The sequence below is a fragment of the Bombina bombina genome, chromosome 3 (genome assembly GCF_027579735.1).
Source record: "Bombina bombina isolate aBomBom1 chromosome 3, aBomBom1.pri, whole genome shotgun sequence".
In the NCBI taxonomy this organism is placed as follows: domain Eukaryota; kingdom Metazoa; phylum Chordata; class Amphibia; order Anura; family Bombinatoridae; genus Bombina; species Bombina bombina.
This window is the reverse complement of record NC_069501.1, coordinates 1030911007-1030935203: the sequence shown is the minus strand read 5'-3', so window position 1 is coordinate 1030935203 and position 24197 is coordinate 1030911007. Positions and strand designations below refer to the sequence as shown.

Here is a 24197-nt window from a genome sequence, read left to right as displayed (position 1 = left end):
ACTGACCATCTGATGATACTTATTTAGTGTATCTGCTGACAAACTAGCCATCTGATGATACTTATTTAGTGTATCTGCTGACAAACTAGCCATCTGATGATACTTATTTAGTGTATCTGCTGACAAACTGGCCATCTGATTATAATTATTTAGTGTATCTGCTGACAAACTAGCCATCTGATACTTATTTAGTGTATCTTCTTACAAACTGGCCATCTGATGATACTTATTTAGTGTATCTGCTGACAAACTGGCCATCTGATGATACTTATTTAGTGTATCTGCTGACAAACTAGCCATTTGATGATACTTATTTAGTGTATCTGCTGACAAACTGGCCATCTGATGATACTTATTTAGTGTATCTGCTGACAAACTAGCCATTTGATGATACTTATTTAGTGTATCTGCTGACAAACTGGCCATCTGATTATACTTATTTAGTGTATCTGCTGACAAACTGACCATCTGATGATACTTATTTAGTGTATCTGCTGACAAACTAGCCATCTGATGATACTTATTTAGTGTATCTGCTGACAAACTAGCCATCAGATGATACTTATTTAGTGTATCTGCTGACAAACTGGCCATCTGATGATATTTATTTTGTGTATCTGCTGACAAACTAGCCATCTGATAATACTTATTTAGTGTATCTGCTGACAAACTAGCCATCTGATGATATTTACTTTGTGTATCTGCTGACAAACTAGCCATCTGATGATACTTATTTAGTGTATCTGCTGACAAACTAGCCATCTGATGATACTTATTTAGTGTATCTGCTGACAAACTAGCCATCTGATGATACTTATTTAGTGTATCTGCTGACAAACTGGCCATCTGATGATATTTACTTTGTGTATCTGCTGACAAACTAGCCATCTGATGATACTTATTTAGTGTATCTGCTGACAAACTAGCCATCTGATGATACTTATTTAGTGTATCTGCTGACAAACTGGCCATCTGATGATACTTATTTAGTGTATCTGCTGACAAACTGGCCATCTGATGATACTTATTTAGTGTATCTGCTGACAAACTAGCCATCTGATGATACTTATTTAGTGTATCTGCTGACAAACTAGCCATCTGATGATACTTATTTAGTGTATCTGCTGACAAACTAGCCATTTGATGATACTTATTTAGTGTATCTGCTGACAAACTGGCCATCTGATGATACTTATTTAGTGTATCTGCTGACAAACTAGACATTTGATGATACTTATTTAGTGTATCTGCTGACAAACTGGCCATCTGATGATACTTATTTAGTGTATCTGCTGACAAACTGGCCATCTGATGATACTTATTTAGTGTATCTGCTGACAAACTGGCCATCTGATGATACTTATTTAGTGTATCTGCTGACAAACTAGCCATTTGATGATACTTCTTTAGTGTATCTGCTGACAAACTGGCCATCTGATGATATTTATTTCGTGTATCTGCTGACAAACTAGCCATCTGATGATACTTATTTAGTGTATCTGCTGACAAACTGGCCATTTGATGATACTTATTTAGTGTATCTGCTGACAAACTGGCCATCTGATGATACTTATTTAGTGTATCTGCTGACAAACTGGCCATCTGATGATACTTATTTAGTGTATCTGCTGACAAACTGGCCATCTGATGATACTTATTTAGTGTATCTGCTGACAAACTGGCCATCTGACGAAACTTATTTAGTGTATCTGCTGACAAACTGGCCATCTGATGATACTTATTTAGTGTATCTGCTGACAAACTGACCATCTGATGATACTTATTTAGTGTATCTGCTGACAAACTGGCCATCTGATGATACTTATTTAGTGTATCTGCTGACAAACTGGCCATCTGATGATACTTATTTAGTGTATCTGCTGACAAACTAGCCATCTGATGAAACTTATTTAGTGTATCTGCTGACAAACTGGCCATCTGATGATACTTATTTAGTGTATCTGCTGACAAACTGGCCATCTGATGATATTTATTTTGTGTATCTGCTGACAAACTAGCCATCTGATGATACTTATTTAGTGTATCTGCTGACAAACTAGCCATCTGATGATACTTATTTAGTGTATCTGCTGACAAACTGGCCATCTGATGATACTTATTTAGTGTATCTGCTGACAAACTGGCCATCTGATGATACTTATTTAGTGTATCTGCTGACAAACTAGCCATCTGATGATACTTATTTAGTGTATCTGCTGACAAACTAGCCATCTGATGATACTTATTTAGTGTATCTGCTGACAAACTAGCCATCTGATGATACTTATTTAGTGTATCTGCTGACAAACTGACCATCTGATGATACTTATTTAATGTATCTGCTGACAAACTAGCCATCTGATGATACTTAGTGTATCTGCTGACAAATTAGCCATCTGATGATACTTATTTAGTGTACCTGCTGACAAACCAGCCAAATGATGATACTTATTTAGTGTATCTGCTGACAAACTGACCATCTGATGATACTTATTTAATGTATCTGCTGACAAACTAGCCATCTGATAATACTTATTTAGTGTATCTGCTGACAAATTAGCCAAATGATGATACTTATTTTGTGTATCTGCTGACAAACTAGCCATCTGATTATACTTATTTAGTGTATCTGCTGACAAAATGGCCATCTGATGATACTTATTTAGTGTATCTGCTGACAAAATAGCCATCTGATGATACTTATTTAGTGTATCTGCTGACAAACTAGCCATCTGATGATACTTATTTAGTGTACCTGCTGACAAACTAGCCATCTGACGATACTTATTTAGTGTATCTGCTGACAAACTAGCCATCTGATGATACTTATTTAGTGTATCTGCTGACAAACTGACCATCTGATGATACTTATTTAGTGTATCTGCTGACAAACTAGCCATCTGATACTTATTTAGTGTATCTGCTGACAAACTGGCCATCTGATGATACTTATTTAGTGTATCTGCTCACAAACTAGCCATCTGATGATACTTATTTAGTGTATCTGCTGACAAACTGGCCATCTGATGATAATACCTAATCTTCTTTGTAATAACGGAGAAATAAGGTACCTTCATTTTCCAGGATCTTGCAATACAATTTCGAAAAGAGCTGTACATGTAGTAGCTATGGACTCATTAACCCTTGCTGTAGCTGCACAAATTGAGTTATGTAGCAAAGCTTGTTGAGGGGTTAAACAGAATTTAGTTTGAAATATGGAGCTTAGCAGTTTAGATGTTTCTTACCACAAATGAGTCACATGTATCTCACAACATATGTAAATATGTTCCCCTGCCTCTGCAGTTTATTCACAATTTTTATTTAATTTTAACCTTGGGAAATTTAAGTCAAGAGCTATAACATGTATCCATATAGGTAAAGTCATATACATATATTCCATTCCCAATTAAAAAAGAGATTCTACAAATTAACGTGAGTCATAGGGGTAGATTTATTAAGCAGCAGATGCGGCATTCTACGCCCATCGTTTCAGGCTCGCCTGGAAAGGAAGTTAAGAAGCTGCTCCTTAACTTCTCTGCCACCTTTTAGGTGGCGGACTGCAATCACCTTGATCCGATACAAATCGGGATGATTGACACCCTCTGCAAGCAGCTGATTGTCCGCGAGTGTGCAGGGGTGATATTGCACATGCATTTCACCAGAAATGCTTGCGCAATGTTAAATGCTGACAGCATATGCTGTCGACATATAGCGAGGTTGTGAATAGTGCTGGTTATGTGAACTGAGCTTGCATGAGTTTAGATGCCAAAAAATATATTGAGTTGGTTCTGAATTTGAAAATAGTTTGTCACACTGTGATAGGCCACTCAAAACATTCAATGAGAAGACTGAAATGTAACTTTTTGTATTTACTGATCCTTTAACATTCAACTATGGTTTCCCAAACTGGCCAATATTGATTCCTAAGGGTTGGCTAGATGTTGGATATATCAATAAACAGGTATGAATTGATCAGGCAAATGAGCAGTAGGAATTCTCTACAATGTCATTTTAAAATGTACAGATTTTGAAAATGTGTCCAGTGCCAGACTGCTCCCTTTCTAAGCTCATCTTTCTATTTTATTAGATAATCTATTCTTCTCTTGGATACTTTCCCAGCCACACTCTCTTCCTGTGAGACTTATTCTCTCACGAATGACAAACCTATTCCCCTCTCTCATAAGGCTCCTGCTTTCATTGCTGCTTGCAGCTGATATTGCAGCACACAAACTGAAAAACTCTGCAAATGCACAGCTGTAAAGTAAAGGAAAACAAAAGTGAATCCAAAATGCTCAGCATTGCATTTGAAATGTAATATTTTGTATGTATTTGTAGAAATGCTTCCTTGATTTGTGAAAAATGATCACAGCATCCTCTGAGCTGTGGTTTTCCAGTTAAAGCGAATCTATATATAAGTACAACTCTCACTTCAGATTTTAAAGGAGTACGGAAATGACCATTTTATACAGTCTTACAGAAAATCCTGCCAAGTTCCTCCATCAATCAAATATAAACATTGTACAACGTGAAGAACTTGTGGAGCATTGGCGGGGCCCATAAAGGCCTGAGCTACATAATGGACAGCAATGATATGGTCAGTTCCATGTTCTCTTAATTTTAATCCCTTGCACTGTTCAGCCTCCCTTACCTTCAGCTTATGTTCCTTTCTGTTGATGATTACGGCAGTAATTTGCTGGTCCATGAATATAAGGATAGTGCATAACAAAGCAGGTATTATTGTAGGGAAAACCGTCCACCAGGGATTTGGTCCTATTGGATTTACAAACCAGCCTCGATCATCTCTTGTTGGCTTTAATAAAATAAATGAAAAATTAATTTGTGGAAAATATCATATATCTTAAAGGGACATTACAAAATTGTAATTCCCTGTAAAATATTAAATTATACATAGTAAACAACTTTGTAATTTAAAGTTTACTCATTTTGGCTGCTTTTCATGCAATTTAAGAAAACCATACGGCTAGATTACAAGTTTTGTCGGTAAAGACTAGCGTTGCTAACGCTCCTTTTTTTTTCCTGCGCTCACTTTAAACAACGCTGGTATTACAAGTTTTCTGAATGGCTGCGTTAGCCTCAGAAAAGTGAGCGTTTAGCAAATTTAGCGCCACTTCTACCTGTAATACCAGCGTTGCTTATGGTAGCGGTAAGATGGCAAAACGTGCTCATGCACGATTTCCCCAAAGGATACAATAGGGCAGAATCAGCTGAAAAAACCCCTAACACTTGCAAAAAAAGCAGCGTTAAGCTCCTAACGCAGCCCCATTGTTTCCTATGGGAAAACACTTTCTAAGTCTACACCTAACACCCTAACATGAACCCTGAGTCTAAACACCCCTAACCTTACACTTATTAACCCCTAATCTGCTGTCCCCGACATCGCCGACACCTGCATAATATTATTAACCCCTAATCTGCCGCTCTGTAAACCGCCGCCACCTACATTATACTTATGAACCCCTAATCTGCTGCCCCCAACATCGCCGACACCTACATTATAGTTATTAACCCCTAATCTGCCGCCCCCAATGTTGCCGCCACCTAACTACAATTATTAACCCCTAATCTGCCGACCGGACATCACCGCCACTATAATAAATGTATTAACCCCTAAACCTAAGTCTAACCCTAGCCCTAACACCCCCCTATCTTAAATCTAAATAAAATTACTATAATTAAATAAATTATTCCTATTTAAAAATAAATACTTACCTATAAAATAAACTATAGGATAGCTACAATATAACTAATAATTATATTGTAGCTATTTTAGGATTTATATTTATTTTACAGGCAACTTTGTATTTATTTTAACTAGGTACAATAGCAATTAAATAGTTATTAACTATTTAATAGCTACCTAGTTAAAATAATTACAAATTTACCTGTAAAATAAATCCTAACCTAAGTTACAAATATACCTAACACTACACTATCAATAAATTAATTAAATAAATTAACTACAATTCTATAAAATAAAATACAATTAAATAAACTAAACTATATTACAAAAACAAACAAACACTAAATTACAAAAAATAAAAAAATATTACAAGAAGTTTAATCTAATTACACCTAATCTAAGCCCCCTAATAAAATAAAAAATCCTCCCAAAATAATAAAATTCCCTACCCTAAACTAAATTACAAATAGCCCTTAAAAGGGCCTTTTGCGGGGCATTGCCCCAAAGTAATCAGCTCTTTTACTTGTAAAAAAAAAAAAAATACAATCCCCCCCAACATTACAACCCACCACCCACACACCCCAGCTCTAAAACCCACCTGATCCCCCCTTAAAAAAAACTAACACTACCCCATTGAAGATCACCCTACCTTGAGCCGTCTTCACCCAGCCGGGCACCACTGGTCATCCGATGGGGCAGAAGAGGACATCCGGACCGGCAGAAGTCTTCATCCTATCCGGGCAGAAGAGGCCATCCGGACCGGCAGACATCTTCATCCAAGCGGCATCTTCTATCTTCATCCTTCCGGCAATGAGCGGCTCCATCTTGAAGACCTCCGGCGCGGAACATCCTTCTCGACCGACGACTACCCGACGAATGGCTGGTCCTTTAAATGACGTCATCCAAGATTGCGTCCCTTGAATTCCGATTGGCTGATAGGATTCTATCAGCCAATCGGAATTAAGGTAGGAAAAATCCGATTGGCTGATGTAATCAGCCAATCGGATTGAAGTTCAATCCGATTGACTGATTGGATCAGCCAATAGAATGCGAGGTCAATTCTATTGGCTGATCCAATCAGCCAATTGGATTGAACTTCAATCCGATTGGCTGATTACATCAGCCAATCGGATTTTTCCTACCTTAATTCTGATTGGCTGATAGAATCCTATCAGCCAATCGGAATAGAGGGACGCCATCTTGGATGACGTCATTTAAAGGACCAGCCATTCGTCGGCCGAGAAGGATGTTCCGCGCCGGAGGTCTTCAAGATGGAGCCGCTCATTGCCGGAAGGATGAAGATAGAAGATGCCGCTTGGATGAAGATGTCTGCCGGTCCGGATGTCCTCTTCTGCCCAGATAGGAAGAAGACTTCTGCCGGTCCGGATGTCCTCTTCTGCCCCATTGGATGACCAGTGGTGCCCGGCTGAGTGAAGACGGCTCAAGGTAGGGTGATCTTCAAGGGGGTAGTGTTAGGTTTTTTTAAGGGGGGATCGGGTGGGTTTTAGAGTAGGGGTGTGTGGGTGGTGGGTTGTAATGTTGGGGGGTATTGTATTTCTTTTTTTTACAGGTAAAAGAGCTGATTACTTTGGGGCAATGCCCCGCAAAAATCCCTTTTAAGGGTTGGTAAAAGAGCTGATTACTTTGGGTTCAATGCCCCGCAAAAGATCCTTTTAAGGGCTATTTGTAATTTAGTTTAGGGTAGGGCATTTTATTATTTTGGGGGGCATTTTTATTTTATTAGGGGGCTTAGATTAGGTGTAATTAGTTTAAACTTCTTGTAATTTTTTATTTTCTGTAATTTAGAGGGGTTTTTTTGTACTGTAGTTATTTTTAGTTAATTTTATTTAATGTTAGGTAATTATAGTTAATTAATTTAATTTATTTAATGATAGTGTAGTGTTAGGTATAATTGTAACTTAGGTTAGGATTTATTTTACATGCATTTTTGTATTTATTTTAACAAGGAAGTTATTAAATAGTTAATAAATATTTAATAACTATTGTACCTAGTTAAAATAAATACAAAGTTGCCTGTAAAATAAAAATAAACCCTAAAATAGCTATAATGTAATTATTAATTATATTGTAGCTATCTTAGGGTTTATTTTATAGGTAAGTATTTAGTTTTAAACAGGATTAATTTATTTAATCATAGGAATATTTATTTAGATTAATTTAAATAATATTTAAGTTAGGGGGGTGTTAGGGTTAGGGTTAGACTTAGGTTTTGGGGTTAATTCATTTAATATATTGGTGGCGATCTAGGGGGGGTAGATTAGGGGTTAATCAATGTACTGTAGGTGGCGGCGATGTAGGGGGGGTAGATTAGGGGTTTATCAATGTACTGCAGGTGGCGGCGGTGTAGGGGGGGTAGATTAGGGGTTAATCAATGTACTGTAGGTGGTGGCAGTGTAGGGGGGCAGGATAGGGGTTAATAAATGTAATGTAGGTGGCGGAGGGCTCCGGGTGCAGCAGTTTAGGGGTTAAACAATTAATTTATTTGCGGCGGGGTCCGGGATCAGCAGGATAGGGGTTAATAACTTTATGTAGGTGGCAGCGGTATAGGGGGCGGCAGATTAGGGGTTAATAGGTATAATGTAGGTGGCAGCAGGGTCCGGGAGCGGTGGTTTAAGGGTTCATATATTTATTATAGTTGCGGCGGGGTCCGGGAATGGCGGTTTAGGGGTTAAAATTTTTATTTAGTTGCGGCGGGGTCCGGGAGCGGCGGTTTAGGGGTTAATAAGTATAAAGTAGGTGGCGGCGGTGTAGGGGTGCAGATTAGGGGTGTTTAGACTCGGTTACATGTTAGGGTGTTCGGTGCAGACACTTCCCACAGAAATTAATGGGATATCGGGCAGCAGCGAACATGACCTCTCGCTGCTGTCAGACTCCCATTGATTCCTATGGGATCCGTCGCCTCCAGGGCGGCGGATTGAAAACTAGGTACACTGGGCCGGAATAGTGGCGAGCGTACCTGGTTGTTCTTTGATAACTAGCAAAAGTAGTCAGATTGTGCCAAACTTGCATTCGGGACATCTGGAGTGACGTAACCATCGATCTGTGTCGGACTGAGTCCGGCGGATCGTATGTTACATCACTAAATTCTACTTTTGCCGGGCTGTAGGGCTTGATAACTACAGCGAATCAGCCTCGCCACAAATACGCTGCGGAATTCCAGCAAATTTGTGGTTGACGGCTTGATAACTAGAGGCTGATGTGTTTCTAGGAGATTAACACAAAATTTCCTACTTAAGGCAGCTGTGGTGAAATGCTAATTACAAGCCCTGATGAAGCCAGTTGGTGAAACTATTGTAGGCATTCTGTTATTGGCTCCCTGAATACTTGTTTCGTACCACACTAACAACACCAAATATGACTCTAAGAGAGGAGAGTTCTATACTGGGGCACTGAACTTTGCAGAGTGTACCGCTAAAGAAGTTGTTATTTACAGAGGTCCACTTAGGCAATTCAAGGTTCTAGTCACCAGCTCTTTTTTACCATAATTAATCGCCTGGGGTCTGACACAGTCAGGTGTTAGCGTTCCGGAATCCCTCCGGCTGCACATCTGTTCTGTCTGGTGTTTTTTTACTGCTAGCTTTACAGTGTAAGTAGCAGAGCTTTGCCTGTCAGCTGATTCCCTTTGCCTACGGATGTCGAGCAAGGTTTCAAATATCTAAACCTTGTGTTTTACCAGCATTATTGCCTCTGCAGGATAGTATCTCTGTTTGAATACTGGACTGTCATGCCCATGGATTGGATTCCATGTTTCAGTATTGCCAGTCTACCTGAAGAAACCTTGTCAGCAGACTCTGACTTACAATTACACTTTTGGGCCGTTAAAGAATGATCAAAGATTCTATAATTCTTTTGGAAAGGACATTTACTTTTCTACTTAATATTTTTATTCAGGGAACTTATATTACTAAAGATGTATGTTCACTTTACGTTTACTGTTGTAAATTATTTTGCCTAGATTACGAGTTTTGTCAGTAAGGCTGTGCGGTGCTAACAAGCAGTTTTCCCTCACCGCTCACTTACAGTAACGCTGGTATTATGGGTTTTTAGAAACCCGGCGTTAGCTACAAAAAAGTGAGTGTAGAGCAAAATTTAGCTCGACATCTCACCTCAATACCAGCGCTGCTTACGTTAGCGGTAAGCAGGTAAAATGTGCTCATGCACGATTTCCCCATAGGAATCAATGGGGTAGAGCTGGCTGGAAAAAAAACTAGCACCTGCAAAAAAGCAGCGTAAAGCTCCTAACGCAGCCCCATTGATTCCTATGGGGAAATACTTTTTATGTCTACACCTAACACCCTAAAATGAACCCCCCCCAATAGGACTTTTATTCTACCTTAATTCCGATTGGCTGATAGAATTCTATCAGCCAATCGGAATTCAAGGGACGCCATCTTGGTTGACGTCATTTAAAGGAACCTTCATTCTTCAGTTGGACTTCGTTGGAAGAGGATGCTCCGCGTCGGATGTTTTGAAGATGGACCCGCTCCGCGCTGGATGGATGAAGATGAAGATGCTGCCTGGATGAAGACTTCTGCCTGTCTGGAGGACCTCTTCTGGCCGGCTTGGATGTAGACTTCTGCCTGTCTGGAGGACCACTTCGCCCGGCTTCGTTGAGGACTTCTGCCCGGCTGGGTGAAGACTTCTCAAGGTAGGGTGATCTTCAAGGGGTTAGTGCTAGGTTTTATTAAGGGGGGATTGGGTGGGTTTTAGAATAGGGTTGGGTGTGTGGTTGGTGGGTTTTAATGTTAAGGGGGGGTATTGTATTTTTTATTACAGGTAATAGAGCTGATTACTTTGGGGCAATGCCCCGCAAAAGGCCCTTTTAAGGGCTATTTGTAATTTAGTATAGGGTAGGGCTTTTTATTATTTTCGGGGGCTTTTTTATTTTATTATGGGGATTAGATTAGGTGTAATTAGTTTTAAAAACTTTGTAATTATTTTATTATTTTCTGTAATTTAGTGTTTGTTTTTTTCGTACTTTAGATAATTTTTTTCAATTGTATTTAATTGTAGTTAGTTTAGGTAATTAATTTAATTATAGTGTAGTGTTAGGTGTAATTGTAACTTAGGTTAGGATTTATTTTACAGGTAAATTTGAATTTATTTTAACTAGGTAGCTATTAAATAGTTAATAACTATTTAATAACTATTATACCTAGTTAAAATAAATACAAAGTTGCCTGGAAAATAAAAATAAACCCTAAGCTAGCTACAATGTAACTATTAGTTATATTGTAGCTATCTTAGGGTTTATTTTATAGGTAAGTATTTAGTTTTAAATAGGAATAATTTAGTGAATTGTATTAATTTTATTTAGATTGATTTAAATTATATTTAAGTTAGGGGGGTGTTAGGGTTAGACTTAGATTTAGGGGTTAATACATTTAATATAGTTGCGGCGACATTGGGGGAGGCAGATTAGGGGTTAATAAATGTAGGTATGTGCCGGCGATGTTAGGGATGGCATATTAGGGGTTAATAAAATTAAACTAGTGTTTGCGATGCGGGAGGGTGGCGGTTTAGGGGTTAATATAGATTTTATAGTGGCGGCGATGTCCGGTTCGGCAGATTAGGGGTTAAAAATATTTTTTTAGTGTTTACGATGTGGGGGGGCCCCTTGGTTTAGGGGTTAATAGGTAGTTTATGGGTGTTAGTGTACTTTTTAGCACTTTAGTTAAAGGGACAGTCTAGGGCAAAATAGTCTTTCATGATTCAAATAGAGCATGAAATTTAAAACAATTTTCCAATTTACTTTTATCACCAATTTTGCTTTGTTCTCTTGGTATTCTTAGTTGAAAGCTTAACCTTGGAGGTTCATATGCTAATTTCTTAGACATTGAAGGCCACCTCTTTTCAGAATGCATTTTAACAGTTTTTCACCACTAGAGGGTGTTAGTTCACGTATTTCATATAGATAACACTGTGTTCGTGCACGTGAAGTTATCTGGGAGCAGGCACTGATTGGCTAGACTGCAAGTCTGTCAAAAGAACTGAAATAAAGGGGCAGTTTGCAGAAGCTTAGATACAAGATAATCACAGAGGTTAAAAGTATATTATTATAACTGTGTTGGTTATGTAAAACTGGGGAATGGGTAATAAAGGGATTATCTATCTTTTAAAACAATAAAAATTCTGGTGTAGACTGTCCCTTTAAGAGTTTTATACTACGGCGTTAGACCATAAAACTCTTAACGACTGACTTTTAAATGCGGTACCAGTCTTGACAGGAGAGGCTGTACCGCTCACTTTTTGCAGACTCGTAATACCGGCGTTATGCAAGTCCCATTGAAAATATAGGATACACAATTGACGTAAGTGGATTTGCGGTATTTACGCGTCTGACCAAAAAAGTGAGCGGTGAGCCTGTCATTTCAAGACTCGTAATACCAGCGTTAGGAAAAAAGCAGCGTTGGGACCTCTCAACGCTGCTTTTTAAGGCTAACGCAAGACTCGTAATCTAGGTGTCTGTTTTTTATTTTGTGTTACTAGCACTAACTACATTATATGCTTGAGGGTTTATTTATTTTCCCTCTTACTATGATGTAATAAAATCCTTAGATACTGATATCTATTGTTTGTGTGTTGATCTCTACCAGTATGGATGGGTATATTTTATATGTAGCCATCCAAATTTTATGTAAAGGTTTTGAGGCAAGAGTGCTGCATTAAAGATACTTTTTACAGTTTTTTGATATATTTATTATTTTGTTATTACTTTAGCACCGGTCTACAAAGGACATTTTGCCTACCTGATATAAACCAGTGACTTGATAAAATTGTAATTTACTATTTTTAGGAAAGAGATTCTACACAGTTCACCTATGTCTTGGCATCCTGGAGTCCGAAGTGTTTTCCAGAATTTTAAACCTTTTGTATGGTGGCCTAAAATAGCTACAGATGTGTTAGAGTACATCAGCCTGTCAGTTGTGCCGCATATAAACCCTCACAACAACTTCCATCTTGATTACTTAGACCTCTACTACCACCCCATCAGCCATGGTCTCCCATCTCAATGGAATTTATTGTAGATCTACCTAACTGTAAAGGTAATACTGTAATATAGGTAGTGGTGGATAGGTTTTCCAAAATGGCCCTCTTTGTTCCACTACCTAAACTTCCATTAGCACTTGAATTATCTAACCTCTTTGTCCAACACATTATATGAGCTCATGGTCTTCCTGATGACAATGTTTCTGACAGGGGAACTCCGTTAATTTCAAAAGTTTGGAGAGCTGTTTGCAGAAAACTAGTAAGTATCACCCACAGACAAATGGACAAACTGAGAGAGCTAACCAATCTTTGGAAGTTTAACTTCATCATTATTCTTCAGATTCTCAAGGTAACTGGTCTACTCAGCTACCTTTAGTTGAATTTACTCATCTCTTCCATTAAGACAACACCCTTTCATGCTGCTTTGGGATATCATCCCAGAACTTTCCCACTCCACCTTCCTTCATCCAAAATCCATGCCACTGACACTCGCGTTACATCTATGCTGCAGCATTGGTGACAAATTCGACAGGTACTGAAAGCCTCTATCTCCCAGTATAAAAGAGGCTCTAACTGACACCATCATCGGGCCCCCAAGTTTCATATTCGCAAAAAAAACTATCTAGTAAGAATTTTAGGGCAAAACAAGTCTCAACCAAGCTGGGTCCTTAGTTTATTGGACCGTTTTGCATGCTACATGAAGTAAACCTGTGGCTTATCAGTTTGCTTTGCCCTCATCCCTCTGGGTTCACTCATTGCTCAAACCTTACCTGCATACTCGGTACACCACCAAAATTGCTCATCCTACAGCCATGGTTATTGATGGTTCACCAGAGTATGTAGTAGAACAGATTATAGTCTATAAATGTCAGGCCTAGGCTAGGTCTTTTTGGTCCACTGGAAAGGATATCCCATTGCTGAGTGCTCCTGTGAATCTTCTAATGACTTACATGCTCCCTCTTTTATTGTGGACTTTTATTAGGCTCATAATGATATATCATGCGGTCCCCGGTGCGGCCCTTGAGGGGGGACTCTGTCAGAGCACACGCAGAGATGAACCAGGAACCTCCAGTCTCTGGTTATTTGCCTATCCTCTAAAACCACTGGAGGGCTCTAGATCTGTGTCTGGAAGGCTGTATCCTACTGCCTGCACTGGCTGGCTCTATTGTTCCCCCTGCTTGCCAGCTGCAGGCAGTTACCTAATCAGCAGGCTATATAAACTGCTTCCTGCTTCATTTCATTGCCTGTATATTTGACTTCCTGTGTTCTCGATCTTTTGCTGCTATATTGTTACTGCACCTTCACTTGTCTTTAGGATTATCTTTACCTGCTGCCTGCCCTGACCTCTGGATTGTATTTGACTTCTCTTTTGGATTATGATTCTGTGCCTGGATCTGTTTGTTATCTGACCTCTGGCTATACACAACCACCATTTTGCCTCCAGTATTTGAAACTCTGCTGCTCGTCTGGTTCACCGACTCGTGCCTGCCTGACCATTCTATGAGCTTTCTACATCCAGCTATCTGAGATATGAGTGTTTCTCTTTTTTCATCCTATTACATTCTTTGAGCTGAATTACTAGAAGTCTTGTCATGGTTATTATACAACATGTTAAGACAGCATCACTAGGCCACTTCTCAGCAACTGGGTCCTGATCTGGATAGACAGCTACTACAACCCTTACAATACTGCTTGCATTTTTATACTCAACTTGTAATCTTTTATACACATAGATGTAGGTGTTATTTCACAGTTACTTAAGCAGGCAGGCACTACTAAACTTAACCCCTTAAGGACCAAGGCCATTTTTCAATTTCTTTCCCTTAAAGACCAGGGCTATTTTTACATTTCTGCGGTGTTTGTGTTTAGCTGTAATTTTCCTCTTTCTCATTTACTGTACCCACACATATTATATACCGTTTTTCTCGCCACTAAATGGACTTTCTAAAGATACCATTATTTTCATCATATCTTATAATTTATTATTAAAAAAATTATAAAATATGAGGAAAAAATGAAAAAAAAACACACTTTTTCTAACTTTGACCCCCAAAATCTGTTACACATCTACAACCACCAAAAAACAACCATGCTAAATAGTTTCTAAATTTTGTCCTGAGTTTAGAAATACCCAATGTTAACACGTTCTTTGCTTTTTTTGCAAGTTATAGGGCAATAAATACAAGTAGCACTTTGCTATTTCAAAGCCACTTTTTTTCAAAATGAGCGCTAGTTACATTGGAACCCTGATATCTGTCAGGAATACCTGAATATCCCTTAACATGTATATATTTTTTTTAGAAGACATTCCAAAGTATTGATCTAGGCCCATTTTGGTATATTTCATGCCACCATTTCACCGCCAATGCGATCAAATAAAAAAAATTGTTCAATTTTTCACAATTTTTTTCACAAACTTTAGGTTTCTCACAGAAATTATTTACAAACAACTTGTGCAATTATGGCATAAATGGTTGTAAATGCTTCTCTGGGATCCCCTTTGTTCAGAAATAGCAGACTTATATGGCTTTGGTGTTGCTTTTTGGTAATTAGAAGGCTGCTAAATGCCACTGCGCACCACACGTGTTTTATGCCCAGCAGTGAAGGGGTTAATTAGGGAGCATGTAGGGAGTTTGTAGAGTTAATTTTAGCTTTAGTGTAGTGTAGTAGACAACCCAAAGTATTGATCTAGACCCATTTTGGTATATTTAATGCCACCATTTCACCGCCAAATGCGATCAAATTTTAAAAAATGTAAATTTTTTCGCAATTTTAGGTTTCTCACTGAAATTATTTACAAACAGCTTGTGCAATTATGGGACAAATAGTTGTTAATGCTTCTCTGGGATCCCCTTTGTTCAGAAATAGCAGACATATATGGTTTTGGCGATGCTTTTTGGTAATTAGAAGGCTGCTAAATGCCGCTGCACATCACACGTGTATTATGTCTAGCAGTGAAGGGGTTAATTAGGGATCTTGTAGGGAACTTGCAGGGTTAATGTTAGCTTTAGTGTAGAGATCAGCCTCCCACCTAACACAGCAGACCCCCTGATCCCTCCCAAACAGCTCTCTTCCCTCCCCCACCCCACAATTGTCCCCGCCATCTTAAGTACTGGCAGAAAGTCTGCCAGTACTAAAATAAAAGGTATCTTTTTTTTTTTAAATTTTTTTTATAGCATATTTACATATGCTGCTGTGTAGAATACCTCTTAGCCCCAAACCTCCCTGATTCCCCCCAAACAGCTCTCTAACCCTCCCCTTCTACATTATTGGGAGCCATCTTGGGTACTGGCAGCTGTCTGCCAGTACCCAGTTTACAAAAAAATATATATTTTTTTATTTTTTTCCCCACTTTTCTGTAGTGTAGCTTACCCCCTCCAAAGAATAAAACCCCCACCCCCTCCCAGATCACTTCGATTGTTTAAAATAAATTTTTATTCCCCCTCTCTGCCTCTATATTTTAACAAACTGTTCCATAGTGTAATGGTTCCCACCCGCTCCCTCCCCGTGCACGCGCCCGCCCGCCTCCCTGCGTGCACGCGCGCGCGTCCGTGCGCGCCCCCAGCGAGCCCGCCCACGATCCCACCCACCGCTGCATTACGACATGCACCGATGGCCGCCCACCCGCCTCCCACGTCGGCTCCCACCCACCAACGATTGCGGGCCATCGATGTCCGGTGCAGAGAGGGCCACAGAGTGGCTCTCTCTGCATCGGATGGGGTAAAATGTTATTGCAGTGATGCCTCGATATCGAGGCATCACTGCAATAACCGGAAAGCGGCTGGAAGCGATCAGGATCGCTTCCAGCCGCTTTCAACCCCAACGTCGTACAGGGTACGTCGCTGGTCTTTAAAGACCAGGTTGTGTGCGACGTACCCTGTACGACGCGTGTCGTTAAGGGGTTAAAGATATATGAAACCCAAAATGTGTCTTTCATTATTCGGATAGCAAGTTACTTATATCATCAATTTTGCTTAATTCTCTTGGTTCTCTTTATTGAAGGAGCAACAATGCATTACTAGGAGCTAGCTGAACACATCAGTAAGCAAATGTTAAGAGTTATTTACGTGCAGCCACCAATCAACAGCTAGCTCCCAGATACTAAGCATACCTAGGTCTGCTTTCCAACAAAGGATTACAAGAGAATTAAGCAAATTAGATAAAATAAGTAAATTGGAAAGTTGTTTAAAATTGTATGTTCTATCTTAATCATGATATAATTTTTTTGGGTTTCATATTCGTTTAAGACTATTAATAAGGCAATGAAAGTTTGGTATTTACACATTCAGTAGAATTACCTTGAATTCCTTTGGAACCTGAAGCTTTGGAGATGGCACCCCAATTAAATAGTCCAGGATTACCATTGTGAGGATAGTGATAAAAACTGCAAAGTCACTGATCATGGAGCGTACCTGAGGGAGTGTTGAGAAATTAATATTTATGAAAAAAATGTCACAGCACCACAACATATTGTTTCATTATTAACTTTAGCTTGAATTATTATTATCTTAGAAATATAAAACTATAAGATATATTTGTTGTAACTGTTAAAATAAAAAAATAAGAGAAAACAAATAATGTTTGCTTAAGTAGGGAATAAATAACATTTCAAGCTAGCAAAATTTAAGGTTTAAGGATGTCTAAACCTTTTTTACTACAGTCAATTATTTTAGCAGATTTTTTAATATCTGGAATAACAGACTATCTATGAGGTTTAAACTCAACAGGCTTGTGAACTCATTCATCAATAACTTAAGACACCCCTCTCCCCAAAAACAACAACATCTGAATGACCCACATTACTCCACCATTAACTCTCTCTCTCATCACCCAAGGGACACTCTACACCTCATCATTATCACCTAAAGGCCCCCTATATGATACAGAATCACAAACCCTTCTTTGGATCTAAAGGACCACTCCAACACTAACCTCTCCATCGCAACCCCCTTAATTGACCCACCAACACTCAACTCATCTTACAGTGTATCCCCTCTTACACAATGCCTTTGCTGAAAACTCTGAAGATAAATAGGTATGTTTTGTATGAAGCTAATATAATTTACATCTTTAATTTAGCACTAATTAAATAGTTTTTTTGTGTTTGCACACCAAGAAACCAAGTTTTAACATCTCACACACTGCTTTATTTATAGTTAATTTTTTATTATATTAAAAACATTTATACACCTATATACACTAATATCATTGTATCGATTACTTACATATAGTCTTACTTACTTACATAGTCGAATTAATAAAAAATATTTTGATATTAAATATCATGTCATGTTCTTGAATGTCATTTGGAAATTCTGGTTTTCTTACCTTTGTAGGAAAATAGCGGCTTGTTTTAAATGTCTTCAGAGTACTGGACATTGCAAATGTAGTGAAAAACAAAATGGCGCACCAGAAGAGCACATCTGGAGTGTAGGGTCCATGGTGACCACAAGCAGGGCCAACAAACTTGCCATGCATTATATGACATTGCTAAAAAAAAGCACATAGTAAAAAATATGAGTTACTGTTATGTAGATATATACAATAGTTATTCAAGCGGAGAAAGCTTTTCCCATAAAAAAAAAAAATCAGTTCTGCAGTATGAGTCATTTTTCTGTTCATTTCTTGATATATTAGTCTGCAAGAGCCAACTGGAAGATTCTCAAAAAAGTACATCTACAAGTCTAACTTTTTATAAATGAGTCATTCCTCACTGATTCTCTTAATGAAATGTGGCTGCTTCTCATCAAGAAAGGGCCTTTAATGTATCCTTGATTAAAATGTTGCTGTTGCAGGGAAACTCGAAGAAAGATCAGGTCCCACATTCTGTAATTGAGGCTGTCTATAAATGCATGCCATTTGCAGTCTGTCATTAATTTATCTCTAAGCTACGGCTTTTAACACTAAGTTCACAACAACAGTTCTAGACAGAATGAGTAATTGGCCAAATAATGATATTTATATTAACTGCTTAGACTAAGTTGAAATAATCAGTATCTCATCTCTGCCACAAAATTGATTAAAACAAAACAACAGTTATGAGATATGAAGAAATACAAATGTACAGAAAGAATGCAGTAAAACATACATTATAATAAGTTATTGCATTACCAAGCCTTGCTAAGATCTAGTTTCCATTTAATTATGTCTGTGGCCATTTAGGGGTGTATTGCATATGTGCAACAAAATAGAATTATTTCAAATCATCCTGGAATATTAGAAAATATATTGAAAAGGTCAGTTTAATGGTTATCACCTTATCTCAAGCTGGTAAAATGTAATGCATAAGTGTGTAAAATAAGTGTATCCAGTTTGAGGAAATAATGAGGAGCTATAGTAATAAGTGTTATTGTCTAATCACATTTTTCATGTCATTAAGTGTTTGCTAGAAAGGAATATAGTTTGTATACTTTATTTATTGGAGCAGCAACTTTCCTATTCTACTTTAAATGACTACAACGGGAGAGACTGTAACAGAGGCAACTACATCTTGTCCCACTCCAGAAACGCTGACCCAACCTATAGCATGACAAGGTCCCATAAGGGGCAGAACTACCATTGGTGCAACAGGTACAGTGCTGGAGTGAACCCATAGCTGCCAGTCTATACACTGGCATCTGCAGTATGTATACAATCCTAATGCAGGGTAGCCTTTCTTAGTGCAATATGTTAAAGCAAATACAATACATAGGCGTCTCTCATCTCTCCATCCATAACCAACCCCTGGCACTGTCTGATAGTGGAGGTTACAGCCAGGGTTAGGTTATATAGAATAGTGAAGAGCAGTCAGTTCAAGGGATTTTGGTCAGGGGACTGATAAAAGATATAAGAAAAAATCCTTTACCTCTTGCCACTTTTGCATCACCAACAAGAGTGAGCATAGAAGTGTACAGTTAATATTTTTTAGCTTTATTTTAAAGACCTCTGGAGTTTCCAGCAGAATTTCAACTAGTTTTACTTTGCCATTATTTGAAAATGTGAAATTAATCACAAAGCAAAATTGATTGCAATTTTAATGGAAACTTTCTATATAATTCTGTATAGCTCTGATATAAAGCTGTTACAAATGTTTCAGAATTATCTTTAATGAATCTGCCCCCCTCCCTACTTGCAACTCTCTGCAGTGGTACAGAAGATGCAATAAGGAAAGGATATCTTTTTATATCTTGTGTCTCTGCGCTCTATATATATGACAGTAAGGATTCTGGTATTGTTATTTATTGGTTCCCTGCTAGTGCAGCTTGGTGTGGAGCTGATGGTCTAAGAAACAGCAGGCTGGGAGCATAAAAAATACTTATTACTCTTAGTGATTTTTAACATATGCATAAATTAGTCTATAATTTACCCATATGGGGAGGGTAGTGGGGAGCAAGAGAAGCTGGGGCAGCAAGAAAAGTTGAAGATTAGTGATAGAGTTTGTGGAAGAAATAGATAGGTTATGTGGTTGGGGGGAAAGAGAGTCAGTTGGAGAGATAGAAACTGTGTAGGTTGTGTGGGGACTTGGTAGCATATATCTGTTGGTTGTGTGTTTGGGTTGAGAGAGAGGAGTGGTTACCTATGTTTGGGGTAATGTATTGGGAGGAGGAATGGGTGTATTGGAGAGAGAAGTTGTGTGGGTTGGTTGGGTGTATGTGTATCCATGAGGGAGAGGGGGCTGTATGTGTTGGGGTGAGGCAGTATGTGTAGGGGAGAAGAGATACATTTTGAGGGAAATGGGGTGTTGGGATTGAGGGGGTGTATTGAGAAGGGAGAGGGGTTTGCATTGGGTAAAGAATGTATGTATTAGGGGAAGATGGTGTATTGGGGAAGAGGGGAGTGTGTTAGGAGGAGGGGTGGATGATGTGTGTGCGTTAAGGAAAGAGAGTGTCCTAAGTGATCCCCAGGGTCAAACTAAGAGATTTAAGCATCATTATATGATGAGTTACACTATTTAGATCAGATAAGAGCACTGGTACTAGCATCCTCCCAGTCTTTGACATGTAATCCCAGTACCACTTACACAGTGATGGTTAATTAGAGTCTCTGTAACAATCTCATTATAGGTCCCCATAGAAACTGTAATTATTTTAGGAATTTCACTGAAAAAGCAGTATGCCCTTTCCCCTCTGTGAATGAACCAGTGATAGCAGCATTCATGCTGAGCAGAAGACACACAAGATCCTCTGCAGGAAGAAAAAAATATGCAGCACCCTGGAATTGTTGGACAAACAAATTTACTGATTTGAGGTTCTGTGGAATATGTTCTCTTTAACATAAATTCATATTTGAAGTAGGGGAGATAGAGTTTGTTTGGGCTGGGGAATGAGAATGTGTGGGTTTGGGGAGAGAGGTTTTATGGGTTGAAGGGCTGTGTGGGTTTTGGGGGAGGGAAGGGTATGTGCTTTGGGCAAAATAGTGTGTGTTAGGAGCAAGAGGGTGTGTATGTTGAGGAAGTAGAGGGTGTGTGTGTTGGAGGAGTTGGAGTATGGGGGGGGAGAGGGGGTTTGTATTGGGGAGTGAGAAGGTTTGTGTTGGGGAGGGTGTTGTTGAGGGGATGGGATGTTGGGGAGACTGAGTGTTGAGGAGAACGAGAGAGGGTGTTTGTTGGGAAGAAAGGGTGTTTGTTGGGGAAATAGGAGATATGTGTTGAGGAGAGAGGGTGTGTGCTAAAGAGAAAGAGAATGTGTGTTGGGGAGGGAGAGGGGGATGTGTGTTGGGGAGAAGGGCTATGTGTGTTAGGAGTTAGAAGTTGTTGTTGGGGAGAGAAGGAGAGGGTTTGTATGTTGATGAGTATTGGGGGGAGAGGGGGTTTGTATTGGAGAGTGAGAGGGTTTGTGTTGGGGAGGGTGTTGTTGGTGGGATGGAATGTTGGGGAGAAGGTGAGAAGGTGGTTGTTGGGAGAGAGGGTGTGTGTGTTAAAGAGAGAGAGAGAGAGAATGTGTGTTTGGGAGACAGAGGGGGTATGTGTGTTGGGGAGAGGGGCTTTGTGTGTTAGGAGTTAGAGGTTTTTTGTTGGGGAGAGAAGGAGACGGTTTGTATGTTGATGGATGAAGGAGAGAGGGAAGTATTGGTGGAGAGTGGGGTGTGTTGGGGAAGAGGGCATGTGTGTTGGAGGGAAAAATTGAGAATCAATGTGCCTTGGTGGGAGAGGGTGTGTGTGTTTGGAGAGAGGGATATTTTGAAGGATGGAGTGTGTCTTGGGGAGAGAGAGGGAGAGGAGGGTGTCGGAGTAGAGGGGGTATAAAACATGTCAGTATACAGTTTAGTATAAGATTAAAAGTAGAAATTTAGATCAGAGAAAATATAGCTCAAAACAAATAATACATTTAATGATGTGTTATTTTAACATGGTTATAATTTTGTTTACATAGAAAAAAAGGAATTTCGAGGGCTTTCATTAAAACATTAAGGGCCAGATTACGAGTGGAGCACAAACATTTGTGCTCGAGTGATCGGAGGTTTATTGCAGGTGTTTGCGCTCGTCAGGCTTACCACTCGTATTACGAGTCAAAAGTAAATGCGATTTATGCTAGAATGATTACCACGACTTCACAACTCTGGTCCCCTCAAAGTAACTCAACACACAGCCATTAATGTCTAAACCGTTGGTAACAAAAGTGAGTACACCCCTAAGTGGAAATGGCCAAATTGGGCCCAAAGTGTCAATATTTTGTGTGGCCACCATTATTTTCCAGCACTGCCTTAACTCTCTTGGGCATGGAGTTCACCAGAGCTTCACAGGTTGCCACTGGAGTCCTCTTCCACTCCTCCATGACAACATCACAGAGCTGGTGGAGGTTAGAGACCTTGCGTCCCCCCACCTTCCATTTGAGGATGCCCCACAGATGCTCCATAGGGTTAAGGTCTGGAGACATGATTGGCCAGTCCATCACCTTTACCCCCAGCTACTTTAGCAAGGCAGTGGTCATCTTGGAGGTGTGTTTGGGGTTGTTATCATGTTGGAATACTGCCCTGCGGCCCAGTCTCCAAAGGGAGGGGATCATGCTCTGCTTCAGTATGTCACAGTACATGTTGGCAATCATGGTTCCTTCAATGAACTGTAGCTCCCCAGTGCCAGCAGCACTCATGCAGGCCCAGACCATGACACTCCCACCACCATGCTTGACTGTAGGCAAGACACACTTGTCTGTACTCCTCACCTGGTTGCCGCCACACACACTTGACACCATCTGAACCAAATTAGTTTATCAGTTTACAGAACATGGTTCCAGTAATCCATGTCCTTAGTATGCTTGTCTTCAGCAAACTGTTTGCAGGCTTTCTTGTGCATCATCTTTTGAAGAGGCTTCCTTCTGGGACGACAGCCATGCAGACAAATTTGATGCAATGTGTAGCGTATGGTCTGACAGGCTGACCCTCCACCCCTTCAACCTCTGCAGCAATGCTGGCACTCATATGTCTATTTCCCAATGACAACCTCTGGATATGACGCTAAGCACGTGCACTTCTTTGGTCGACCATGGGGAGGCCTGTTCTGAGTGGAACCTGTCCTGTGAAACCGCTGTATGGTCTTCTCCACCGTGCTGCAGCTTAGTTTCAGGATCTTGGCAATCTTCTTATAGCCTAGGCCATCTTTATGTAGTGCAACAATTCTTTTTTTCAGATCCTTAGAGAGTTATTTGCCATGAGGTGCCATGTTGAACTTCCAGTGACCAGTATGAGAGAGTGTGAGAGCGATAACACCAAATTTAACACAGCTGCTCCCCATTCACACCTGAGACCTTGTAACACTAACGAGTCACATGACACCGGGGATGGAAAATGGCTAATTGGGCCTAATTTGTACATTTCCACTTACGGGTGTACTGACTTTTGTTGCCAATGGTTTAGACATTAATGGCTGTGTGTTTAGTTATTTTGTAGGGAAAGCAAATTGACACTGTTATACAGGCTGTACACTCACTACTTTACGTTGTAGCAAAGTGTAATTTCTTCAGTGTTGTCACATGCAAAGATATAATAAAATATTTACAAAAATGTGAGGGGTGTACTCACTTTTGTGAGATACTGTATGTATGTATATTTATATAAATATATATATATATATATATATATATATACATGTGTGTGTGTTTATATTTATGTACATATGTATTTATGTATTTCTATGTGTATATATGTATTTACAGACATTTATACACATATAAACACATAAATACACATAGAAACATATCTATACTATAATTGCGTTTGTAACGTCCGTCGCCGTCGGCAGTTGCGCACGCAGCCAAAAGAATTCACCTGGATGCAGCGAAGTTGCATCCAGGTGGATTCTGAAAATGGCAGGGTGGTGAAAGAATCCACCAAAAGTGGATTCTTTCACCACCCTGCCATTTTTGAAATCTAATAGAATTTCAGTAGCTCTCATCCTATTGGCTAATTTGAACAGCCAATAGGATTTGAGTAGTTCTTATTCTATTGGTTGATTTGAATTCAAGGGACGCCATCTTTAATCGCGTACCTTGAATTCACTATCCAGTGTACG

General features: G+C 39.4%; 1 protein-coding gene across 1 annotated transcript in view; it reads right to left on the bottom strand.

Moving 5' to 3' along the window:
- LOC128654350 (electroneutral sodium bicarbonate exchanger 1-like) overlaps positions 1-24197 on the bottom strand; it is a 150036-nt gene that overhangs the window by 33118 nt on the left and 92721 nt on the right. The window contains exons 14-16 of the mRNA XM_053708231.1: positions 18041-18202; positions 17011-17124; positions 4649-4810 (exon numbers count right to left, since the gene is read on the bottom strand). Coding sequence (XP_053564206.1) covers positions 4649-4810; positions 17011-17124; positions 18041-18202 — 438 coding nt within the window. The remainder of the gene's footprint in view (positions 1-4648; positions 4811-17010; positions 17125-18040; positions 18203-24197) is intronic.